General features: G+C 42.7%; 1 protein-coding gene and 1 long non-coding RNA gene across 11 annotated transcripts in view; one reads left to right on the forward strand and one right to left on the reverse strand.

Moving 5' to 3' along the window:
• Positions 1 to 14500, forward strand: part of LOC119495329 — a 68979-nt gene extending 54479 nt beyond the window's left edge. For 2 of the 3 annotated variants that reach the window (XR_005208447.1, XR_005208446.1), the window contains exon 5: positions 2646 to 2772. This is a non-coding gene — a long non-coding RNA (uncharacterized LOC119495329). Of the gene's footprint in view, positions 1 to 2645; positions 2773 to 13501 lie in introns of those variants that run through there. The other variant, XR_005208448.1, reaches the window with a different exon arrangement.
• pax2a (paired box 2a) overlaps positions 1229 to 27015 on the reverse strand; it is a 32652-nt gene continuing 6865 nt past the window's right edge. For 3 of the 8 annotated variants that reach the window (XM_037781685.1, XM_037781678.1, XM_037781686.1), the window contains 8 exons: positions 26294 to 26379; positions 26046 to 26165; positions 24992 to 25036; positions 17634 to 17842; positions 14507 to 14624; positions 5036 to 5137; positions 3516 to 3602; positions 1229 to 3348 (listed from right to left, as the gene is read on the reverse strand). In XM_037781685.1, the coding sequence (XP_037637613.1) occupies positions 3227 to 3348; positions 3516 to 3602; positions 5036 to 5137; positions 14507 to 14624; positions 17634 to 17842; positions 24992 to 25036; positions 26046 to 26165; positions 26294 to 26379 (889 nt within the window). In that variant the 3' untranslated portion in view covers positions 1229 to 3226. Of the gene's footprint in view, positions 3368 to 3515; positions 3603 to 5035; positions 5138 to 14506; positions 14625 to 17633; positions 17843 to 24991; positions 25037 to 26045; positions 26166 to 26293; positions 26380 to 27015 lie in introns of all 8 variants that reach the window. The other 5 variants (XM_037781682.1, XM_037781679.1, XM_037781684.1 and 2 more) reach the window with 3 other exon arrangements.

Genomic DNA, 27015 nt, shown 5'->3' on the forward strand with positions numbered 1-27015 from the left:
ATCCATGAAATAAACAATAGGCAGAGGAAGCAGGGAAATTGAATTACAACACTTGTGTGTTTGAGAGTGTAGAGAGGGAGGTGAGGCAGCAGCAGCAGCGTGGTATAGCAGGATGAAACCGATGCATCATTAAATATACTGGAGTCAGAAGTCGGGGCAACGCTCTCCTGCCTTCCCAACTGTCCTGCTTCTTTGTTTCACCCTCTTCTCTCTCCCTTTCTTTTTTATACTTTCTCTCTCTGTCCTGCACACACACAAACACACATGCGTTAACATAATGTAATTGTTCCTTTTATTGTAGGCTACTTTTAACAGGAATCATAATGTATATGATTTCTGCACACTGATACACACAACCAACGTGCTCCGCGTCTATCATGTATTTCATATTTGAGAGCTGTAATCCGTGTGAGTGCCTTCTGTAGTCCCGACTGTTCATAAAACCAAACATCAATACACCAGCAGCAGGAACGCTCCCCGGGAACCTTGAACTCTGAATCATTTTCTTATGGGGTTAATAATGAGGGGGACACCGAGTCAACGACTGACATATAAAAGAATTTATTTCTCATGTGCACAAAAAGAATTGGAACAGAACTGAAACAGAACAATGATTGAGGCCACAAGGCTTTCCGTATAGATTTTCATCAGAAATCCTTTTTTTATGTCCATGACACGTCTCCTGTATCATCTTTACAACAGCAGAATTCCTTCAGAGGTGCTCCGCTTCCTAAAGCAAAGACTTCGCCTGAATGACGGTGGCTTGCACTCTGTGCCCGCGTTTCATTTTCAGATATGTCGAGCTACATGTAGACAGAAATAGGCAAATCCCAAGTGCAATTTGTGGAGGATAGCTTCTCCTGAAGAGCAGGACCGCGGTCTGTTTATCTGGTGCCCTCAGCGACGACAGTTAACCCTGGTACCAGACGATGTACAGTATATGCTTGTGTGGAATTAAAGTAAACTTCATCTTGGACGCCTAAAGAGTTGTATTCGTAGAGAGAGTGGAGGGAGGGAGGAGAGATGGGTAATAAGTGTGGATGCGTTTCTATACATGGAGGCACAGATGACTGTAATTTGGATTAACATAATGATCACAACATCTACTAACAGCAAACAGGACAATATCTTTGATTGTTGCCAAGGACTTCAGTTTGATCGCATCTCCATTTGAGGGAATTTTGTGGAGCAAAAGTGAAATGAGAGAGAAACCGTTTCACACCGGAGGTCTTTTGTACTTGTTAACTTTTTATGCTGTTCTCCACGGGGATTACTTAATCTGAGCCCAACAACAAAAGATGATACAGAAAGCCATTTAACTCATTGCATAGTGACATAAAACATCATCATGACATTATCATGAAAACAAAAATAAAATGACAGAGACAACCTATGTGATGTTAGCATCTGAAACCCGCTGCTACAGTACATGTAGCGACAGGTTATACAGTCGTTGCGCCTCTTCCTCAGAGCACAACATTACATTAAGACACAAATGTAATGTTTATCTACAAAGGGAGCCAGTACATTAGTATGATACTGCGATGGTGAGTGTGTGATATTATTTACAGAGAAGAATTGTCTTCACATTATTCACAAATCATTCTACAAAGCAGCATTTTGTTGCAACCGATGGAGTATTGAGTCACTGAATTTTTCATTACAGTCATATGCGTCGCGTTGATCGCCATATTGAAAAGTCACGACATACATGTTCAGTGTCGACTACTCATTTAAAAGATAATACTGCTTTATTTATGCATACATATACTGTAAATAAAATATTAAATATCAAACTAAGTCTTTGGCAAATGTAGTTAAAAGTACATTCACAAAATATTTTCCAAAAAGCAAACTGAATCAGTATTTCCTTTCAGTCCCTATATGGAGAGTAGAACGTAAATCAAGGAGGGCGGTGAATGTGTGTTTGGAAAGGCAAGTAATTTTGTGGAACAAGCATGAGTTGACGCTGGAAAAACAGGTTTGTAAGGCAATTGTTGAAGCTAATTTACAGTTGGTTCGCTCAACTGCGTACAGCTCTCTAAACTGTGTAGGCATCTAGTGGTATGACTAAGTAGCTGAATGGATTATAAACCAGGAGAATTGAATTTGTTTCGTGTAGCCATGTAAGGCTATGGCTTACAAACTCCTCGGAAACTTGAAAGCATCGCTTTTATTCAGGAAAAAGAACATGTCTGTCCGTCTGCTTTGTGTTTTTACACCTACACTATCCAACATAAATAGCATCAACTTATGTTTAAAATCGGTAGGTTAATTAAACTTTAAGTGAATGTACCAAATAAATTAAATAAGCTGAGGTTATAGTGCAAAAAAAGAGCAAATCATGCATGGACATGGTCATGACTGGAAAATGAGGGAAACATGACAACTACTCTGAAGGAATCTTTGATAGCCTTTTTTTTTTTTTTTTACATTGAAAAATAGTGACAGAAAAAAATAATTTAAAGTATTTAAAAATTCCGGCGAGGCCGTTTTGTGGTCACCGTGTTTTTTTTAATACTTTTGCAAAATGATTTTACATTTTTACATCTGATTGTTTGCCACAGGGAGTGTGATGTTGCCATTGGTCTATATAGGGTCAGTAAACGTTGTAGGACATGCTGTGTGTTTATCCGATAATGTAGGAGGGAACAGGAGAAATGGGAGCAGAAGACGTAGTCAAAGCACCGGAGTAAAGCCCTCCCTACAGTGTGGAGCCAGGATCTCATTGAGTGTCAAAGGGGGCCTCGCAACACTGGTTCAAGTCGCTGCATCATCAAGCTATGGGACCATTGTCGTCTCCCCTGGACTTCTCTCTTTAGAGCAGAAAAATACTGCAGTTCATCACATAAAAGGAATGTGAGGATCCATGAATAAAATAACAACAACAACAACAGCAACAAAGGAACAAAAATAAAAACCCACAACATTTTTTTCCACATGGTATTCTTCACACTGTTTTTCTTCAATTTATATTTTATAATATATATATTTATATAATCTCTTAAAGTCATTCTGGAAATGTTCGGGCCTGTGAGAGAAGTGAGGGCATGATGGAGTGAGTTCTGAACGCCCCGCGGGCCCTTTTGACCCAAGGTGTGTGTGACGCTGAAGCTGGGGCTGGATGCGCCGGCCGTCGACCTCGCCGATCCTTCCTCCGCATCGCGTAACATCACCGGGTTTTCCTTTAGGGTTCCACCTCGCTTCCCTTTGACCTCAGTGTTTCTCAGACGGGGACAATATGGAGGCCGAAGCCATGGCCCTGCAGTTTGAACTGGTCTCCATGGTAACTAATGGCGGTCATAGGCAGTGGCAGCAGTGGGAGGTGCGGAGCCACGGGACGCGGCACTATAATAATAAGGGGAACCTGAAAGTTAACAGAAGAACGAGCCGTTGGAAACCACGAGGTCAAACATCATGTAAAACACGTGTGTAAAAAATTATCTTTATTTTAAAGTTTATTAATGTTACAGTATGATTTGACAGTTTTTAATATATAAGAGAAAGTCGCTTACTTAGTAATGCTGGATTGCTGAACCGCCATGCTTCGTTGTAAGTGGTGTATTGTGGATGAGAGTAAGGGTTTCCAGAAAAGTCCCCTCCTGGAAATCAATAAAAACAAACATTAGCAAAGAGCTGACAAACTGAAATGACTGACAGCTTTCGTAAAATAGTAAGCTGTAAAAAATGCCTTTACACCAAGTTACATTGCAGTTACATACAGTCTTGTCACAAACATTTGTATCCTTGCTGCTTGTATAGCTTGTCTCCACATGCAGTTCCTTCAGGTGGATTGATCGTTTTATTAGTCCCCTGTTAGTCTTTAGGATTTCCTCTATTCTTTCCTTAAGTGAGTACGTCAGTGCTTTTTTTTCCCCCTGCGATGATGCTTCGCTTCAAAACTCCCTAATGGGTTCTCTGAGACTCTCATTTGCGCTTCGTCCTCCCAGTGCAGGTTGCGGTGGAGAGGACGGGAGGCTGAGGGGATGTCAGAGAGCGATGCTGTGGGTCCACAGGTTCCCTTCTTTTACGAGACTGTAAAAGCTGGGTTTTATATGAAGCTGCTGAAGAATGGCCTTTGCTTTAACAGTGTTTGGAGCCAGTCACTAAATCTTAGTCGTTCACAACCAGATGAGAAAAAACTACAACCTCTGGATTAAGAAGGTAGCTGTGCTTGTATGAGTATATCCTCTCCAGTGGCATATAATCCAAGTCATTTTCTTAATTTCATATATCTGCTTTTACCCCCACGTATATCTTAAAAGTCTACCCTCATGCACACTGAGCTCACTTGTAAATACTGCGCGCCTGCTGTGATTATTGGTCAGTGTGAAAGGTACATGTCTCCGAGCAATAAAGGGAATTGTGTTTTCAGTTGTTCGGAGGAGAGATCTACACACGCTGGCAGCTATAGCATCCCCACTACGCTGGTCGTGTAACTCGAGCTCATCCCTGAGAGAGATAGTGATTTAAATATTTACAGGCCCTCCACGCCTCTGTGTTTTGACCCTTAACTGTTTGCTGTGAACCTGAACTGCAGGTTAAGTAGAGGGGAAAGAGATACGCTCTGCAGCCCTGGGTGTCCGGGGAGGCGAGGAGAGGAGCAAAAGCAGTGTTTATCGACGGGGCTGGTGAGAGTGCGCCGTGTGGACACGGCGAGGGTAATGAGCGCTGGGAGCTGGAGTGTAACTGAGAGGAACTGTCCTATCACACGGCCACTGATTGTGGTGATCGCCTATCGAGTTCATCTAATGTCCTCGTCCGCAGACGCTAACCGCACGCTAACCGCAGTCTAACAAAGCTATAACAAGCTTGCTTCAATCCTTTGGGTCAAGAGCAACGCTTTTCTTCAGTATCTCAAATAGTAGATGTGTTTTTGTACGTGTTACATGTTAAAGACATCACAGAATAGCACTACCAATTGTTTAGATTAAAGGGACCTCAACAAGATCAACTGAAGGGGACTACCTGCTGGAAATAAAAACCTGTAAAAGTCAAATTAATGGCATCATAAAAAGGGAGTAGTGCCACCTACCAGGAACCATTCCAGCGAGTGTGGAGGTGGGGTAGCTGCCCTGTCCTGTGGGGGGGACGTGAGGCGGGTAGCCAGGTAAGGTGGTACTGGCCATGTCTCGACCTGCAGGCACACAGGAGGAAAAGTCTTACATGGATGCTTGAACACAGAACAGTTGAATATGAATGTATGATTTCTATTTTTTACTTGATGGCAAAGCTTAAACATATACATTATTTTTCCACTCTTATCAGGAGAATAGGAGGAAATCAGGAAAATTGAATTCTCCCTAAATGCTGCAATTATGATATTTCTAGCCCTGTCTCTCAAATATTACAGTCCCATACAACTAAACTGCATTCTTGATTACATTTGGAGGAAAAAGTATTTTGTCACGAATTATGTTTGTCTTTGAAGTATCACAAATACGTTTGTAATAATAGTTGGTGGAAGGCTGCAGAAAGTGATGTAGTACACCGGGTGACGCGCAGTGCAGGATGTAGTATATTGTGAGACCGTTAATGAAAGTTACGTGGAACAATGACGAGTATAACGAGTGGGAAAGCCCAAGTCCACTACGGGCGAGTGGGGGTCAATGGGTCAAACAAACACAGAACTTTCCCCCAGGAAACCGCTGTTTGAGTGCCGTGTCAAACTAAAAGTCAGCGCCCTTTCATTTTAAATAACGTAGCAAATGTAGTCATTTTAAGCCAAACCTTTACACTTTTTTTTTCTAAACCTAACCAAATGGTTTTTGTTGCCAAAAGCTAACAAAGTAGTTTTGTTGCGTTTTTGTTTTGTTTCATTACATAGTAATTTTCAGCCAAACCATGACGTTTTTTTTTTACTAAACCTAACTTAAGTAGTTTTGTTGCGTTTTGTTGTTGTTGTTTTGTTTCAATTTACGTTAACCACATGTTTAAATGATTTAAAACTGCGACCGTAATCTGGTAGAAAATATGTTTCCCTCGAAACGTAATTGAGAATGTGGTTTAGTTGTGCGGAAACAGGGGAGACAGGGTTGGATATTTCACGCACTGAAATCACCAAAGCAAAGTGATGCATATAATCACTGAGAATAACAAGCCATTGTCTGTCACAATGCATCACACCATTTCATTTCTTATAGTATGCAAGATCATTTTGCAAAAGTCTAAAGAAAAATAGTTAAAAAAAAAAATGCTAAAAATGACCACAAATATGTTCTTCATGTTTCATGAAGTTGCATGTTGTCCATCCATTTTCTGAACTGCTTATCCAGTCTGGGGTTGCAAGGGACTGGAGCATGCATTGGGTGAAAGATGCCCCCTGGACAGGTCACCAGTCCATATCACAGGGCAATTTGCATGTTATTTCGAGGAAAGTGAGTTAAATTGTTTTTTACAAAATGATCTAATCAGAGACTACAACTGCTGTAACATTAATATACCAACGTCCTAAGCAGCTTTTGAAACAGACAGGAGCATGGCGCCAATGAGAGCTCTCTCTGCTCCACATTCAGTCCTGTAATTAACAGTGACAGTATCGGGCATGGCTGCATGAAGGGGCACACAGGACGGGGACATACGGGTCCAAAGCAGCATCAGAGCTACGTCTCTGCCTCTGCAACATCCCTACCCCCGTTTTGGCCTCCTCTGGCCCCTCAGACCTCGGGCCTGTCACGAGGCTGGAGGGACCTGGAGGCCTATTGTTAACCCGAGAGGGGGAGAGAGCGGTTGCTGTTAATGAGGAGCAAACAGTCAGTTTTGCTCGTGTGTACAAAACAGTACGGCCACACAAATGGGATTGATGGCTTTGCAACGTGAGAGGCGGACGCTTTAATATGGTGCGTATTTGATAAATTATCAGATATGAACACAAATCAACTGAAAAGAGTGAGAGCTTGATTGGGTTTTGATCTGGTTACAGGGCCTTATGGGTAAAGTTGTACCTGCTATAAAGGGCTGGCTGGCATACTGTCTGTAGCGGGGGCCGTGGGCATGGGCAGGGTAGCTGGGAGTAGAGGCATCTACAGAGAGGCTGGACTGGTGGGGCAAGATGTCGGATAGAGCAGAGTCGCCAACAGAGGAGGGGGTGAAGGGGGCAAAGGACGCCTCATGGGGCTCTCGCTTTACACACATGGAAGGTGGATATGATGGGTGAGAGTCTGCCAGGTGGAAAGAAAAGAAAAAGAAAAAAAAAAAACTAGATATAATGTAGACATGCAACGCCACACATACTGTACATACATTCACTTCAGTCACTCAGATGTATGGAGGGATGGATCTTCCTAAATGTCCAAATAACCAAAAGGAAAACTTCCATGCAGAGGCAAAAACAAATCAGATGTGTCGCTGCAGAAGTTTTTAGATTTGTCGTGCATACAGCTAAACACTACCACAGGGCAATAAATCAGAGACAGGACTCCAAATCTTTAGCAGATTTTGTGGTATGAATTAAAGGGAGCCTAACGGAGATGGAACACTACAAGAAGTGCCGTTGCTACTATACTATTACCAGCTCAAGACCAGGCATTTCATATGAATTCTGAATAGATAAGCAGTCTTTAGCAGTTGATTTGTTCATTTACATAGCATATAATAATAATCTCATATGCACCCAGCAGTAATTCATTCAACTAAGTGGAAACATACACCAGTGAAATGTTGCAACAACACATCGCGCCTGATCAATCAAGCTCAAATGTGCAAAAAATTTCCCCAAGGTTTTGGGGGAAAACAAACAACATAATCTCACGGCTGCTTTCTCACAACAAAATCACTCCCGCAAATAACCAAACAATCGACTCGCAGACAGTTCAAAACTCCACACTTTGATCTAATTCGGCTGATGAGCCTTGGCATCTTTCATTTTCACCGGCTCTGCCTCTTGAACCTATGCAATCAATGTGAGCTCTGTCTCCGGCCTCGCCGCGTCTGCCGCAGAGCCCGCTCTGTTCGCTGGGGCCTGTGGGGAGAGATGGCTCTTTCCCGACACCATGATAGCCTCATTAGCTGCTTCCCCCATCATTGTTATTTTACAACAGGACTGTGTGTTGCGATTCCTCATTAAGATAAGGGCTGTTCTACGGAAAAAGGGGGGATGCAACCCTGTCAGCCCTATGAACCTAATGCCAGGGAACGCAACCGACTGCTTTCCCATAGAAATCTATAGCAGGTCCTGCAGATCTCTTTGTCTTTGTGACGGCTGTAAATGTGGATTTAGACACTGCAATTACACTGAACACTTCATCTTATTGAGACAAATAGCATTGTTATGGAGGGAATGCGTAAGTTTTGAACTTGTGATCAAATCATTAAAAAGACGGTCGCCTCGGATCTCTGGCACGAACAGAAATATCCTAATGAGTGGGCTTTGCATTTAATTGGATGGACCTAAAGTTTGTCACATGCGCTGTACAAATATGTCATGAATTTATTGGAATGATTGCAAATGGCTGGCGCTCAGTTCTGTTCCTCAGTTAATTATATCTAACATGTACTTTGTCAAAGTCTTTAAAGTTAAAACAGCTTTCAAAAGTTACCCTGAGGTTGATTTGAATGCATAACAACTCCAACCCACCCCCACATAACAGGCATTCATTTATTAAATACAGCATATAAAGTTTTGGGTTAGCCTAAAAGCACTATATTCAGCATACACCTTGATTAGCGGCACTACGGTTTTTACCCACGATCACAGTGAGCCTAAATCATGACAAAAACATAGGGTAGAAAAGACATAGGCTGTGTCTGAAATCATTCACGACTCCCTACTCACTATCCAGGAGTTCTATGTAGAGGACTAAGTAGTGAGCTCATCGGCAAAATGAAAAAACACTTTCGGACACTACTCAGGTCATGTTCTCTGCGCCGTTAATTACAGCACAATTAAAACGTGCCATATCAACATTGGCTGGTAGACTATCCGTAATATATACCGACATATTTTTGTGATGAATACATATTTGAAGCTATTTTGTTGAGTTGCCTCTTAGCGAAATGCCCTGAGTAAATCTAAGTTCCCCTTGGTAAGAAGCTTTTATTGTGAAAGGTAAGAGTCAACGGCCATTGTGAATGTGGGGGCAATAGATGTATTTTCCCAAATTAATAAATACAAAGTACTTTGTGGCCATTCGTGTTGTGATGCATTGCACTGCTCACATTAATAATACATTATTATCGCACCACAACTCATGGATTTGTCTCAATTTGTCTCCTTCTCGTCCGTTTCCTTCAGCGCAATGCATGATGGTATATAGTGCCTGTTTTTCCCAATGCATTGTTGGATACTTTGAGTACACTATACTTGGTATAATAATTCTCACAATACATTCGAACTACAAAAGCACTACAAAATGGCAAACTCACTATATAGTCCACTATATAATGAGAAGTGAGTGATTTCGGACAGCAGTGCTGGCTTTAATAAAATATAGTCCAATCACTGTGTCATAATTTGCAAAAGTGGATTTTGTGAACCTTTCTCACACACTTAAGTATACTATTATTCTAAGGAGCATTTGCTTTGTCATCAGTGTGAAAATACATGGCCCACTTAACCTTTGGGACATTCATCTGAACTTTAGTAAAAGACTGAGGGTGCCAAACCTGAAGCCCAGGCCGGTCTGTTTACACTGTATCTGAGACTTCCTGTAGGCTTCTGTTTTCTCAGCGCCTGAGCAACCGTTGTCAAACAGACAGCGGTTACGACGCAGCAACAACAACCGATACAAAACGCCGCGTTCGAGACCACTGAACTCTGAAACTAATCAGACATGGTGTTGCTTATTGTCCTGGAGACGAGGCAGAGCCCGGGTAAAGGGAGCCTGTCAAATCACAGGCCCTGATGATGGAGATGGAAGATAAACTCATGGGTCCTTGGGGACTCTTCTCCCCCAGCAAACACATCTCTGAGAGAGTGGAAGAAACGCTATAGAGTTCTCCAACACCTGTCTCTGCTCCACCACTGATACCACCATCTACAGACCCCATCAACCATAGAAATGGACTGTTAAGAACCCACAACGGCCCTCGGAGTGATGCGTCCAGATATAGCTACAACAGCTTCTCTCAAGTGAGCATTTTATTTTTAAATGCACACCGAGGAACTTTGGTGCGCAAACCATTTACTGGCAGAACTCTTGGTTTTAAAGGCTGACACTCAATCTACAGAGAACTTTTTCACTCTTACAGTATGTTCAAGATCACAGCAACCCTTCAGTCTTGTGGTAGGTAGGGCAAAGGCATCAGGAGGGGAGTCTACAGAGAATTAAATGTTAAATTTACTTCGACAGGGACACATTCATGTTTGCAAGTACAGCCTTCACTCTTCTGCATTGTAGAGGTGGCCATTTATAACCACTTACACCAGGAAAGAATCCGAATTGTAAAAGGCTGCATCCACTTTCTGAGTAAAGAATACTTGCAGGGCCAAATAGCTTGAATTCCCCATCCACAGGTTTAAAGTCATTCATTATCAGATGTGTGCTCAAAGGTTAGTGTGCTATTGTGGAGGGGTGATATAAACATTAATTTCCGAGCTCGGGGGCTGGAGGCGTTAACTGAGCTGAGACGCGCCGTTTGTCACCAGGCCACACACCAGGCACCGCGGGTTAGGTGGCTGCTTTGTTGTTTGCCACCCAGCAGAGAATGGCTGGTACTGCCAAGTCATAAAAGGAGCTCAGAGTGTGGTGTACATTTCAGCTGAAATTAATCTGAAATAAAGCGTTTTTTATTTCTCACCTCGTTAGTACAGTTGAGGTGAGGGAGATATAGATAGGTAAGAAGGTAGAAAGAGAGATGGAAACGCAGTGGATCTTCGCATCTGCTAGAGTTGAAGTAGGTCAGAGGGGTGCCCATTTACACCCAGCATCCCCACAGGCTCTGCTGAGAGTGATTATGGAGCCCAGTCTTCACTGAGACTACTCTACTCTCATCGGGCCTAACCCTATTTAACTACTGATGAGTAGCTACAATGCTATTCTATCATTTGTCCCACATATAAAGTCTCAGGATTAACTAGAGTCAAGATGCAGCAAATCTGCAGGATACTTTATGTTGCTTATAGGGCTGTCAAAGTTAACGCGATAATTACACGAAAATCATTTTAACGCCACTAATTTCTTTAACGCATTGACGCATCTTGCAATTTTTAGGTTATAGCGGTTTCTGTTTTAAAGCTAGAGTGAAGGTAAGGTAGCATATGAAACTAGAAAAACCTAAGGAATCCATTGGTACCAACCATGTCATACTAGCTTGTCGTGAAGGAGGCTAAATAACGCTCCAAACTTGCAAACTTGGAAAAACGGTCATGACCATTTTCAAAGGGGTCCCTTGACCTCTGACCTCAAGATATGTGAATGAAAATGGGTTTCTATGGGTACCCACGAGTCTCCCCTTTACAGACATGCCCACTTTATGATAATCACAAAGTTTTGGGGCAAGTCATAGTCAAGTCAGCACACTGACACACTGCTATGTTATGATGAGAGCATATTTTTTATGCTAAATGCAGTACCTGTGAGGGTTTCTGGACAATATTTCTCATTGTTTTGTGTTGCTAATTGATTTCCAATAATAAATATATACATACATTTGCATAAAGCAAACATATTTGCCAACTCCCATGTTGATAAGAGTATTAAATACTTGACAAATCTCCCTTTAAGGTACATTTTGAACAGATAAAAAAAATGTGCAATTAATATGTTATTAACTCTAGACAATCGTACGATTAATCGCGATTAAATATTTTAATTAATTGACAGCCCTAGTTGCTTACCATGTTCAAAAAAAAAACTGCAGACACAGTTTCTGCAGATCAGAGGTTAATCATGACATGTTGTTCTGTCCATGGACACCCTGAACAGTTCACAGTGTTCTCCCACTTCCCTGTTTACTGCCTATCCAGTCGGATATGCACAGTATAAACATGGTAATAAGTAAATATGTGACATTTAATATAATACTTGCGCTTCATTTTTCATGTTTCTCTTAAAAGAAGATAAGAGAATCATTTCCTTTCAAAGAATTATTGATGATTTAGTCTTTTTTTTTTCTTACAAAATGTAAACATTCCAATGATTTTCATTTGAAAATCTAAAGAGAGTCATTGTGCAGGAGAGTAAATCATTTGTAAATGCTTGGTGTTTCTTCCTAAAATCCCAGTGGTGCGTTCCAGTGCCCTGAATCTCATCCCTCCTTCCTACTGTAGGTAACCGTCTCTTTCACACATCAGGGGTAAACAGAGGACACAAAAGATGGCCGACATTGCTTTCGCTATGGCGCCCTTGGAACGCGAAACTGAGCACTTCATTAATCATTCATCTTTAATAGATTATGCAAATTTTCAGGACATAAAAATCAACAAGATCAATAACTGTATGAATTTTAATTGGGAGCAGAAAACATTTAAAGAATGAATATAATCTCCATCCAGCACGAGAGCGTAATTTATTGATAATTGGATCGCAGCCTAAGTGAGGAAGGTAATTTAGCATTTTTCAGCCTTGGCATACATTCCTATTTACAGGGTTTGCTAATGGCAGAAAAAATAATATTATGCAGTAACAACCTACAACCCAATCAAAGGCTTCGTGCATTACTTTGCATAGTCGTTAAAATTAAGTAATAAAAGCTTACTGGATATTACTTCTGACTTTAATTTGGAGCTCAAAATACTCACTTTCTAATGCTTGCGCTAAAGTATGTTGTCATATTCCACTCTATAAGAAAAGTTTTCTTAGTTCGCCTCATTGTGCAATCTGTGGCCCTCACATGTATCGCTTTAGGAGGCCCCCCCGGCCCCCAGGTGGCTTGAAGGCCACCTGCTATGAGTGTGCTCCCCAGAGCGAGACCGCTTTCATAGGAGGAGCCCGGCATAAAAGACAAAAACACACCTTTCTTCTCTTGAGGCCCAACTTTCTGGGGGCAAATCTACCTCCCACATATTCAGGAATAAAAAAGGGGTCTTTCTTTTCCCATAGCTCTGTGTCTGGGTCCGGGGCTGCTGGACTGTAGGGATCATTTGAGAAGGGCCACTGCAGTTTTCAATCATGCTGTCCTCCTCTTTACTTACTCTCTCTCTCTCTCTCTCTCACACACACACACACACACACACACAGTGGACTCATTGACTTTGATGCCCACTGCATAATTATGGGTGTTTTATTAAAAGACTGGCATATTACTGTGGAGTCAGTGTGGCCATCAGTAAACCTAACCTCTCCTGGGAAAGAGCCTCAGCAGCCACATTGAAACAACATTTCAATTAACCAGGCGGCCATCAACCTCGACAGCAGAGCAAAAGAAGCCATAGTGCAATACAGGGTGGGTCAGCGTGGGTTATATGATACAGATAGTTAATACTACAAGATATTCAATACGCCGCACCTGCCATTACCTGTTGGCTCTCAGTGGAAGTTACTATTGAAAAGCCAGTTCATAAGTTGGAAAAAAAAGCCCTGTAATTTCAGTGTTTCATCTTTCTCTCTCTCTCTCTCCTCAGCGAGAGGCAGCCAGCCAGCCACGGTGCTATTCCAGCCGCTGTCAATCAACAGGCTATCATAGCCTTTGATGACAACGTCGTGTCGCAGCGAGAACAGCAGCTGTCTCTTATGAGAAGTGCTCCCAGTCAATCTGTTAGCGGGCCAATCCGGGGCTAATACAATCGCCAGTTAGGAGCAGTACGTGAAAAAAAAAAGGCCTGTAGGATTTAATGGGCTCAGATGATATATATCGCCTCGCTCTGTCCCTCAGAAATAAATACACAGAGCGGCTCAAAAAAGTGTCTCCAAAGAGATTTTTGATCTGGTGATAAGGATTTGATATCGGTGTAAAATGTGAGCACCATAAAATCTTGATTGCTCAATAATGATGCAGTATCAAGATGATTTTTCAAAGTTGAGAATAACATCATAAAAAGAAGTTAATTTTAATCAGTGGAGTTTTATATCATAATACTTTAATCCATGAGGGAAACAGCTTAGAAGTGAAGGCACAATCAACTGACTGATTATCAGTATTATCGGTGACTTTAAGTGTTATCTGGATGACAGAAAATATAGTGCATTTTTTTAGTAAAGTCAGGTGCAGTATAGTCGTGTTTGTCAGCTGCTCCCATCTTTAACAGCTGCAATAGTGTACACATGGTGCACATGGTGATTATTGGATTTAATTAGACTGATTTGTTTTATATCCAAGGGATGAGGAATGATTAAAAAATTGGAAACCAGTTCATCAGATTCACTTGGCTGGGGAGAAGGGGCGGAGAGGAATTTGGAAAAATGTGATACAGAATGTTAAAACTGACTATAATCATGATTATAATACACTTTTACTTTAACTAAACGCCATGAAACAATATAGAAAGACGTAGCAGCAGAAGCAGAGCTAAACACACTGTTTTTGTGTTCCCATCACTAAGTTCGACCACCTTGCTGCAGATGTTTTCGACCTACTTGCAGCTGTGTGTACTCTTTTAGGGATCAATCTAGCGTGAGTCAGATTGTACCTGTCACAACAGAGTAGCTCTGGGAGACGCTGGAGGCGAGGTCGGAGCTGGCGCTGCTGGAAAGGCTCGGCTTCACGTCGTCCAGGCCGGGGTGGGGCGGGAGGGAGTACTCATTCGCCTGTAGACAAATACACAACAAATATGTCAGCAGAGGAATGCACAATCAAAAAAAGAGCAATTCAAACTTTTTATATAAAATAATTTCACATTCCACCAGATTGTGTCATGATCTGGTTAACATCGCTCATGCTCTGCATGCAAAAGCCCACTTTGGGTGCAAGATTTAGAGCAGCCTTCCCAGTTATATATGAAATATGTGTGAAGGAAACCCCTGGTGTATCTGAGGAAGCTGTCTGTGATCCTCTCACTGTTTCCTTCTGAATATTTCCTGTGAATTCTGTGAGCACCACCAGCCCCCCCCAACTCACCAACCCGCCCCGACCCCGCTCCCCATGCTTTACCAAGACCTATGATGTATGCATGCATTAGGGCTTGTCTGAGGAGAGGGCAGAAAAGGAGAGAGAGAGGGATGAGAGAGGGATTGGGAGAGGAGTGAAAGGACGGGGTGTCAGCTGGCTCTTTGTGCTCCACTGCAGTCATCCCTGTGACCAGTCAAGGGAGGAGACATTCAGGGCTTTGTTACAGGAGAGACATGTGGTGTGGTTTTTTAAAGGGGAGTACAACCTCAAAATCAACCTTTGTGCTTTGCCTCTAGGATGAACACATAAAACTGGTAATAACATGATAAAATAGTAGTGTATTGTTTTACACCTTTCATACTTTTATTAGTGTTTTTTACTTTATATTGGAGGTTTTCATTGCGTATCTTTTCCACTGTGATAAAACATAAAGCAGCCATCTCTCATGTTTTACAATTTTTTGTTAAAAAAAATGCTTTACTGCGCCAGAAAACTTCATGTAAGGATCAACCACCAACTAGTCTAAGGATGCACCGATCAGACTTTTTCAGTCCTGATACAGATAGCGATACCTGGGCTTTGGGTATCGGCCGATACCGAGTACTGATCCGATACCAGTGTTTAATTAATAAGCTGTATGTGTCACTGTGGAAGTGACTGGGATCATTCTTTTATGTGTAAAGCAACATCAGGCTTGACTTAAACATTGCTTTCCTAACTTTGTAAGACAAAATGTAACAAATAAATACATAGATATATTTATTTTTTTGAATTTCTATGTATTATTAAAATAATAAATCATACACCAGCCACTTGGTAAAAAAATCTTAAAAATTAACAGGAATTATAATTCAGGTGTAAACCTTTTTTTTTAATGCAGCAACAAATTTAAACAGGAATTAAAATTCCAGTACATAACCTATATAGTAAATACGTATAAAATTGGATTTAATAGATCAGCGCCATTGTCACCGATATTCGATCCAGCTATATGAGTCAGTAACAGCCCGATATCCGATCCAGTATCGGTATCGGTGCATCCCTAAACTAGGTCTCTAAGTATTTAACACTTTAATCTCGGGTAAAGACTCTGCTAGCAGCTGTGATGAATCCTGTTTGTTAATGAGATGACACTTCCTGACCCGACTCTTCTTCTTCTTCTTTGAAAGGATAAGTGTGTGTGCACACATTTGTGTCTGCGAGTGTTTGTGTCAGAGTGCGTGTGTGCATCTGTTTGTCTCAATGGGACGGGGGGTCCCTCAGGGGGTGAGCTGGTGACCCCGGTCTTGTCTGCCTCTATCCCAGATAAACTCTAATTGTCTGCTTACAACTGTTCCCTGGCACTGGGCTGGATGTTCCTCTCTATTCCGCCGGGCTTCCGCAGCACAAGAGCCATTTTGTCATGCAGATGGGCTTGTGGGCAGGGCTGGGCAGGGCTGGGCGGAGGGGCGAGTGGCAAGCACAGAGGGGCCTGAATGACCTGACCACATGGCTGCCAGAAGTGTGGGAGGGATGAGGCCTATTCAGCCTGGCCTCTTCAAAATGGCTTTTTAATGCCCTGACGCAGACACCAGACAAGCCCCTAATAGCCTAATATCCCACCTTTTCACCAGTTTAAGAAAAGGAGGGGGTGTTGGAAACAGGGAGGTGAGCAGAAAGAGTGGAAAGCGGCCTGATTAATATTACATTAAATTAAAACTGATTTTTCTGGACCATTCTGATGCCGTTTTTCTCCCCCACCCCCCTCCTCCACCTTCCTCTCGCCTTTTTAATACCTTCTCCTCCACTCTTTGTGATTGCAAGTCATTTCCAATTCGTTTTGGTATTGATCTCGCCGTAGAAATCACTTTGGTAATTAGCTGCATTAGGGGCTGCGTGGCAGGCTGAGGGGCTGTCCCTCTGATTTATCGCCGCTGTAATTCCCCGCGATCGCGCAGAGATGAAAATGAACTCAATTAGGGCACTGCTAAGGCTGCATGGGCACCCACATAGAGTTCCAATGGGAAAATTAATAGTCTCTTGTTGTTTAACAGTCTAACGCATGTAAATAAAGGTTATCCGCCGTAATAGGCTGTAGGCTTGGAGCAAGAAGTTGCACAGAGCTTTTTGTCACATGTGTACCAGGTTATTCTCTATATAATGTTAAAAATACATTATCTTACTAGACAAACAGAAGGAAAGAAACCAGGATGTCAGTGCAGGGCTGGAGATTTCAATGTGTAGAAAGTAGGTCTGTCAAAGTTAACGCGATAATAATGCGTTAACGCAAATTCTTTATTGTTATCTAAATTTCTTTAACGCATTAACGCAACTTGCGATTTTTAGGTTCAGTTTGAAAGCCAGAGTGAAGATACTTATGCATCATATGAAACTAAAAAAAACTAAGCAACCCATCGGTACCAACCATGTCATACTAGCTTGACGTGAAAGAGCTTAAATAACGCTCCAAAGTTACGCTACATTTCGGTGTGGAAAAACTGGCATGGCCATTTTCAAAGGGGTCCCTTGACCTCTGACCTCAAGATATGTGAGTGTAAATGGGTTTTATGGGTACCCACGAGTCTCCCCTTTACAAACATGCCCACTTTATGATAATCACATGCAGTTTTGGGCAAGTTATAGTCAAGTCAGCACACCTGTTAGCCTGTTGGGCTTGAGTTTGCCATGTTATGATTTGAGCATATTTTTTTTTTTACTAAACCCTGTACCTGTGAGGGTTTCTGGACAAGTGTGTGGCGAACCTGCTCAGGTTTGACGTGTTCTGAAGTGGGGAAGACATCCGGGTAAGAAGGACGTTCGAACACGCGGTCCAGGGCCTCCAGCTGCTGCTGGGTGAAGGCGTCCGCTCGCAGGTGCTTCCTTAAACTCTCCACGCTGCCCTGAGAGTCGCTGCCTGGGCCTGAACCATCAGAGCCATCTAGAGAAAGAGGGAGAGGAAGAAGGGGAAGGGGGACAACACTGCATCAGGGCTGTCTTTTTACCTGATATTATTCTAGTAATGTGAGATAAGCACAAGGAGATTTTTTACTTTTAAGCTCAACGGGTGTGAGAGTGATGGCACGAGAAGCGGTAGTAAAATCCGGGAGACCCACCGGCATGTCTGCCTTTCATCTTCCTCTCTGTTTCCCTCTCTCCTACTCTCACACACATACACTCACTCAACCCGCCTCCCCCCACCTCTCCTCCTCGTCGTGGCCGCCATCAGCACGGTCATCATGTGATAGGTCTATGGTAATTGATGGATTACCTTCAGTGCAAATATATACTTGTAAGGGAGAGCGTGTGTTTCAGGAGGAGAAAGTAGGGCTGGCGATTACACACAGAGCCTCTCATTCTGCCAGCGGGAAATGGAGGGCCATTATTTAACTGTACTATTTCCTCCTGAACATATTACCCTTCCCTCTCTCTGTCTCTCTTCCTCTCCCTCCATCCCCCCCACATATTGCCTGTCTTCTGGAAAACAGAATGGAGTGGGGACGGTACACTCAGGGCCGAATGAGGACGGGGGCGTCGGGGGCAAGCGTATGCATTTCCTCACTTGGTCGCACTCTATATAAACAAATGAGCCTATGCTTCCCTCGTCCTCCTGATCTCTGACCCTATCAACTCGGCCAGGGAGCCCGCCGCCGCCGCTGCCGCTGCAGCAGCTCTCCCTCCGCTCACTCATCAAGTCCTGAACACTGAAAGAAAAAAAAAAATCTGCAGCTAAAAGCTCCAGCACAGCATCCCAGGAACCTCCACTCCACTGCCTGCCTCCCGCCGCCCTCCCTTCCTCCCTATACCCCGCCGCCAACAGCGGATGAGGGCTTTAGCTCCCATACAAATCTGTCATTCTAAATTTGCAGCAGATTATGTTCTCTCCTGGGCGAGCCGGCGGTGATATATGATATGCAAGGCCGCTATTGATTGCCTGATCCGCCGGCAGAGGAGGGAGGCGAAATGAACTTGGAATGAACATCATGCCTCAACTCATTGTGCGTATAATACTCTACTTAATCCCACATTTTTCTGTGCTATGGAATTCAATTGATCAATCATGTTCCACTGATGGTACCATTTCAGGGGCGTTATTGCCATTCTGCTCGGCTGCTTGACCTTTTTTCAATGGCTGAGGCCAGAGGATGAACCCGACTCGCACCAAGAAATAGATCCATGGAGAGAATGGAATAGAGGGCTGCAATTGCAGTGTGTGTATGTGTAGATGGGAGAGTATGTGCGTTTCTCTGCTAAAATATATCGACTTTAGCTTTGTGTAACATTTATGAAGGAATCTGATTTTCTCCTATACCACATGTGTTTTTCCTACCATCAGTTAATATTTTAGCACAGGCTTTTTTTTTTCTTCGAACAGCTCCTTTGGGTGGAGGTTTGGGGTTGCATCATTAGTGTTGCTGTACGAAACTCAATTGTCGTCTGTGGTACAGAAGAAAATGGAGTCATTAATTACCTCGTATCAGCTGGTCTGAGAAAAGAGGCGAGCTCGATCAATAGCAAGAGTGTTTGTCATTCACTATGGAGGAGCATGCTTACACTCAGCACCCCCCTCACACACTTAATCAGGCCTTCTGAACTGGCTGCAAAAGCACACGGATTCCCATCATGGGACACTTTTTGGTGCACTTCCTGCGATCTAAACGTGAACAAAAGCCTCAATAGCTGAATTAAAAACCCAATTTTGGAACCAGCTAATTGATTGACGGGCATTTTAATCCAAGGACCAACAATAAACAACAACTAAATCTATATTAGCAACACGTTGTGGCGTTGTTAAAGGTTTGTTTATACCAGTAATGGTTTAGAAATTGGAGTGAATTTTTAATCAATTCGGTTAACACACTTTTTTTTTTTCCATCTCTAGTTATTTATGTGAATACATTTCAAATTTATGTGGTCAAAGAACTACCCATTTGGCCTTTAAATAGAAATAACACTAAATCATTTATTTTTTCGAAATCGCCATTAGAGGTTCATGTTTGACATATATCATAAGATAGCTGCAATAAATCAGATTCATCCTTTTGACAGTCAGCGTGTCAAGTGGAGTGTGAAGCCCGACTGTCAGATCGTGCGTGTGTGTGTGTGTGTGTGTGTGTGTGTGTATCTCATTGACTGCCTTCATTTTCTCAGTGTTTCTTCAACCCCTTTGGGTGTCTCAGCAGGTATTCTCTTATCACTCCCAGAGCACCAGCTGACTGCGTCTCTTCGTTTTAACACCAACGTGTTAGGAGACAAACCAAGATAATAAAAAAACAAGACTCTCAAACGTTGACACTCACACATCAACCCTAAAACAATGCACTTTCTGGTAAATACAGACGGATGCTGTTTGACCTCGTTGTGTCCAAAAGTTTTCATAATGATGTATTCAAACACTTTAAGTGGACTTTACCAGCTCAAAGCTATACAACTGCAACTCTTCTTGCTTAACAATACTGTGATAAAAGAATCCTTTTATAATTAATATTCACACTTTCAGTCATTTGTACACACACACTTAGAGCTACTGTGAGACGGATCACAATGGTATCAAAAGCTGTCCTGTTTTGCTTTGTCTCTAAGGGGGATGTTAACGTCCTGCGGTGGCTCGGTGGCACTTTATGTCCTTCTTTCATCTCCCCTGTCCCTCTGATAAGATAACTCAGTGTAGAGTAGAGGTGGGGGCTTGTTTGAAAGGCAAATGAATTCCTACACACCGCCTGGCTCTCTCCATAAATCAATGACACCGGGTTCTCTTAGATCAGAGTCCTCCGCTGATAGGTGAAATGATGCTATCGCAAATTGCGGATCATTTGTTGGTGTTTTTTAAAAATGCAGTTATGCTTGAAAAAAAACAAAACAGAAGAGAGCACAAACAAACTGGTATACCCAGAGGGTGAACACTCCTTCCCTGTAAGCTAGCTATATTTATGAAAGCTGTGAAGCGGAAAGGAGAGAGGTGGGTGGGGTGGGGGAGAGAGAGAGAGGCTGCAACACTGCCATGGCTGTTAAGATCCTGTTATGTTGTGGCGTGTTTAAGAGCTTTATTAATTCGATTTAGCACCACCAACCAGTGTACTGACTGTCAGCAGGCACAGTGATGCTTATTTGATATTTGCTCTCACTGCCGGCACCGAGGCTGCGTCGATGAGGCACTCTAGTTATTTTATTTACTTTCATTTCAATTCTCAGATCCAGGCCGAAGCAGAAAGTTGAACATAAATAAATAAAAGTAACTATTTGGATACAGTTTGTGGGTTTATAACATTAATAAGAGGGTGGCTGTAGATCAGAGAGTTGGCCTTTAATTGTAAGGTTGGCAATTCCTCACTACTCCTGTTCACTTGTCCTTGAGCAAGACACTGAACTGCTCCTGATGTGTGTTTGTGGAGGGAAAAAAGTCTGCTAAATGAATGTAAAGTTATATTTGCTCACTGTGCAAAAATAGCTACAGTATTTAATCAAATCAAAATATGCCAGCACAGTGAAATTATAGCAATATATTCTTGAAATAAGTCTTTAAACAAGAAAATTAGCAAGATATCTGCATCACAAACTAGAAAAAATTAACTTTATTTAAAAAAATATTTCAAACTCTTTGGTTTGGAAATAAGTTTAAATGATAATTTTCCCTCTTTAAAAAAACCCAAGTAATTTAGGACAGAAATGACTTGATAAGGAGGATAATTTTTCAGTCTCCCTCTTCAGTACGACTCCATTCCCATGTCTTGTTTCTCTTTGTCCTCCTCTGCTTCCATCTCTACCCTCCTCTTTGGACCAGTCTGCCGTTTAGCGTTGCCACCCTGTGTGGCGAGTATTTGTGGAAATGCAATTAACGTATCCCCTCTTTTCCTCTCGCCTTCTTCTCCCTCCTCAAGCTGAGTAATGCACCGCTCCATTAATTCTCGGCATCGCTGCCCATAATTGACTTTTCTCTGACATGATTCCTCTCCATTGAGTGAATTCCCTCTCCTTATATTTTTTGTGTGTGTGACGGATCTCATTGTATATTGTTTACAACTATACGCGGGGGTCCTCGCGCAGCCGTGTTGCTGAATGCAAATGGTTAAGACTCAGAGAGAAGAAGTGGACGATGAGAGGAGGAATGAAATGTTGAAGAGAAAGAACGACAGAGAGAGAGAGAGAGAGAGAGAGAGAGAGAGAGTAGAGAAGGAGGAGGGGGAGAAATGCAATGTGGACCCTTTTGTGTCCTCCTCTACTGTCGGGGCCCTAACAGCTTCTTGTCTCTATGTTCCGCTCTGTGGCCCCTCTCAAACCTGGGCTTTTCTCTCTCACACACACCCCATCAGGGCCATCACGGTGCTCATGATTCCATTTATTTCTGTCTCGCTCTGGATGCATTTATTTTCTAAAGTGATCCTCTATTGACTCATTGTCATGGACTGGCTTGACTAGCCAACCAGTGTATAGGCCCGGGTTCAAATCCATACACTAACCGATTCAAACTCCACAAACGGGTCATACGTGTTAAAAGATACACACCGGACAATCTCCAAAAGGGCCAAATATCAAATTTGAACAAATCAAAACAGCGACCGTATTCATTTTTCCTCCAGCTATCGAACGAGGTGGATGTGACTCCGGCTGCTACGCCCGATCGTTCTTTCATGTCATGAATGAACAACCTGCTAGGCCATGTTTTTTTTTTTCTCCTCCCCGCTCACACACTCATCAGCTCTTTCTACACTCATCCCACACCCACGCTACAATCACAAGTTATGACCTTTGCTTTCTCCATCTAATTTATCACTACTGCCTGTCCTCCCCAGAGCTCCACTGGGCTCCATCCAGGACGTAGAGAAACATACAGTTAGGTCACATCAACCTGTGTGCACACAGCAGCAAGGTCAGGAGTAACCTGTCACTGTGTGCTGCTAAAACTAGGAAAACACTCAATTTACATAACGCTGCAGCTCTAATAAAAAAAACCTTTACAAAAGAGAATAGGTATGTCTGACATAATAATTAGCCCAAAATCATCCTCAAAGGCCCAAACTTTTTTTTTTTTTTTTTAAATGAGTGCTAGCACTGTAATACACATTTTGACAATCACACAGCACTTGTCACCCAATCCTCTCTGTTGTTTCTTGGCTTCCACTTCCACCATAGGTTTAAATGACTGAGCGAGAGCGCGCTGTACAACAGGCTAATTTCCCCACTTCACTATTAATGCATTTGGCAGGAACAACATTCCATTTCCTGTAATGAGATACACAAATAAATCTGGCTATGGATAGATTCGGGGTGGGGTGGGGTGGGGTGGTGGTGGTGATGGTGGTGGGAGGAGGAGGAGGATGGTGGGGGGTGGGAGTGTGGGGGTGCGCATTGAGACGCATTCTCCCAGCACTGGCATAATTGGTATCGCTGCTTGCAGACATGCAAACCAATCTCTCCACAGATAGGGCTGAGACTCTCTCTTTTCCCCCCTTAAGGCTATTTCTTTTGTCTTTTCGATAGCTTGCACATCCAAGATAGAGGGAGGGAGGGGGGGGAGATGTTAATTTGTGAATTAATAGCTTTTCTCTGCAGAATTGCAAATTCTTTTAAATGTCACTATGTTCACTGTGTGAGGAGCATCTGAAGCCACAGACACACTTAACACACACGTGCACAGGTGTGTGTACTGTATATGCATGCTCAAATCCTAAAACTAGTTCTTGCTCAACTCTCATTCCCAGGACCTCCCCCTTCGTCACTCCTCCCCTCACTGATTTTTCCCTCTCATTCCGCCGCTCCTCTTTCTCTCTTTCACCTCCTCCCATCTTGACTCGGAGCCGTCCGGTGTAACATGCTACTTTTAATTTGCAATAACACATGACAAGGACAGATTAATGGCTCTTATGGCACCTATGTCCCTGAAGCTCGTCTTACGGGGGGCCCGGTGTACATAACGCGTGTCACACTACATTATCTCTACAGCCCTCCAGTAATGGGGACCTTTTTCTTCCTCAAAGGGCAACCGCTGACTTCAGCCACACCGGGATTACACGCCACCACCATCACCATCACCATCACCGTCACAACACCAGCAGTACGAGAACAATGCTTTTCTTCATGTTCAGCATGGTCAAATCATCACAATGTAGGCACAAACATGATGCTTTCAAGCTTAAAATCTTGGTTTACAGGCATGCAACAATTTGTAGAATATTCTAAACAACATGAAAACTCTTTGCTGCACTAAGTCTCCCCTTGTTTTTAATATATTTATTCACTTACTTATCTATTTACACATTAAGTTGTTTGACTAGGTAACATGTTAGTTTAGTAAGTAACTTCCTGTCGTGACATTAGCTAGCTCAGGTAGATGGTCCACCTTTGTTTTGTAAAAATAACAATGATGCTGAAATAGGGCTGGGCAAAATATAATAGCGATATCGTTGATATGAGACTATCGTCTTAAATTTTTGGATATCATAATATAATGTAATGTACAGTAAGTGTGGTCTTTTCCTGGTTTTAAAGGCTGCATTACAGTAAAGTGATGTCATTTTCTGAATTTACTAGACCTTTATCCACTTAGTCATTATATCCATATTACTGATGATTATTTATCAAAAATCTCATGTGTCAATATTTTGTGAAAGCACCAACAGCCAACTCTATAATATCATTGCAATATTGATATTGAGGTATTTGGTAAAAAATATTGTGATATTTAATTTTCTCCATATCGCCCAGCCCTATGCTGAAATGGTGCAAATTAAGAGGAATTTTTTAGAATTATTAAAAATAACAAATATTTTTTTACAATAAACTGCATCTTGTTAAAAATCCACATCTATCTTTGCTTGATAACAATCCTAAATAAGCTACACTGTGCATTACTGTACATTGAACTGCATGCCATTACATGGAAAACCTGATTTTCCACAGTCACTTTAGCTTAATTCATTTTAATTTCTCTGGAGATTATTTATTGGAAGAAAAAAAAAAACTCCCCCGCCTCGTCCACATGAACCCATCAGAAAAAGAAGAGAAAAAAAAAACAGTAATTGAAAAGGAAATGTGTTGTGATCTGATTTGACCAAAAGCAAAGAGAGAAGAAGGTTATCTAGCTTCAACTTACAATGTCCTATTTTCCTTCCATCCATGTGGCTGCCAGTCCAGAGAACTAAAGAGACAGAAACATAAAAGAAGGAAGTGGCCCGTTGTGATGAGTGCTCTTTGAGATCATTTTTCAACCATTTCATCCCATCAGCCACCTCAAAGCAGTTACACACACACACACACACACGCACGCACGCACGCACACACACACACACACACACACACACACACACACACACACACACACACACACACACACACACACACAGACAGGCACACACACACACACACACACACACACATGGAGCCCCCTCCCTGCCTCCACCGGTCTGTTCCTACACCTGTTCAGGCCTCCACCGGGGACATGTTAATTCATAGGCATTAAAAAAGCCAATTGTTTGCAAAACCGATAATCTATTAGCCCTCAGGCGGTGTGTGTCCACTCTCTTGCCTTGCCTAGGAATGAGAAATTCTGGCTTGGACCGGATAGGCTTCCACTTAATCTCTGAGCATATCTAAGTCTATTTTCTTGCCCTGGTAGTGTGTAGACTATAGTATACAAAAATACTCAATTATTGAATGTTTTAATGCTGTTCAGAATAAAATAATATTCAGTAAATAATGTAGTGCAGAATATAAAATGGCTGGTATTTAACTGATAGTATCTCACAACAGAGCTTCTCTTTTCTGCCTTTTGTTAGGTTATAGAGGAGCAGCAGGCCTGATGTCTTGCCAAGGGGGATTAGAGTTGTATGACAGCTATATGGGATATATCTACAGTACGTCTGAGCGTGGTATAAAATTGAGATGCAGCTCTGTAGGCGTATGGTAAAAACGCAGGGCATCAAAAAGCTGATTGAATCGCAACACTCTCTCAACACTCGCCCCCTGCATGATATACAACATAACAAGTCACTGGAGACGGCACACAGAAACACACTTGGCTGCAGCGCTGTCATAAACGCCATCTTCTTCAAACACACACAGAGGGGAAAAAAAAAAAGAAAAAGTATAGGAGACGAGTGATGGGGAGAATTAAAAGGACGGGGAAAAACAAAGGGATTCTCCCTTACCTTCGTCTCGTTTCCTCTTCTCGCCGTTGGAGCGGGGGATACCCAGAATGCCGTTGATGGAGTAGGATCCTACGGGATCGTTGGAGGCGCTGGACACGGGGGGCGAGGCCGTGCTGGGCACTGATGGAGAAAGCTGAGTTAGTGTGTGTGTACAGTATGCATGTGTGTTTATTCAGGGTCATGTTTAGGTGTTTTCAGCAGCCCTGGTTGGCTCATTTTGACTGTGCTGTAACCTCATTCGCGCTTACCTATGGTGTGGCCCGGCGTGGAGAGCGGCGTGACAGATCCATCAGGGGACGGGTGGAATTGCTGCTGGACTTTGGTGCGGATAATCCTGGCAAAGTGAACAACAGACACGGATCAATCAATACCGCTTCCAGAGCAGGGAGATTTCACACCACGCTTAAACACGCCACATCACGTCCACTTACACCCGTGCATGTACAAGTGCTCCATCGTTTTTGGCGCGCTTGTATCCTCATATTCAGGGCCCCCCTGTCACAAAATAGCCAATCTCGGGGCTTTAGGGGCAATCTCTCTGCTGCTGTGTGAGGCTGAATGGGGGGCTGCCCCCTGAGATTGTGGATTCAATCTAGCTGGATTCTGAGGTTAGAAATATGATAAAGTCCCCATACCAGTAAGATGTGATGTGGCGGGAAAGTCTTCATTGCACTTTGGTCTGAATGATCTTGCAAACAAAGCATGAAATCACATCAATTCACCTCAATGATCAGCTTCACTGGCTCTACCTGGCCAACTCTAATAATCTCCCTCTCCCTGCTCCCCCCACTCCCTCCTTTCTCCTCGCTCTCTCTCTCTCTCTTCACTCTCTCCATCCCTCAGACCTGATCTTTCACTCCTCTCTCTCCCAACCTCATCCCCTTTTTTTCTCATTTCTACTCCACTGTCCAATGTGCTCTCCGTTTTACTGTCTTTCAAACCCCTCATCTCTGTCTTTACCTCCTTTCTA

Source organism: Sebastes umbrosus, chromosome 10, assembly GCF_015220745.1.
Source record: "Sebastes umbrosus isolate fSebUmb1 chromosome 10, fSebUmb1.pri, whole genome shotgun sequence".
NCBI lineage: Eukaryota > Metazoa > Chordata > Actinopteri > Perciformes > Sebastidae > Sebastes > Sebastes umbrosus.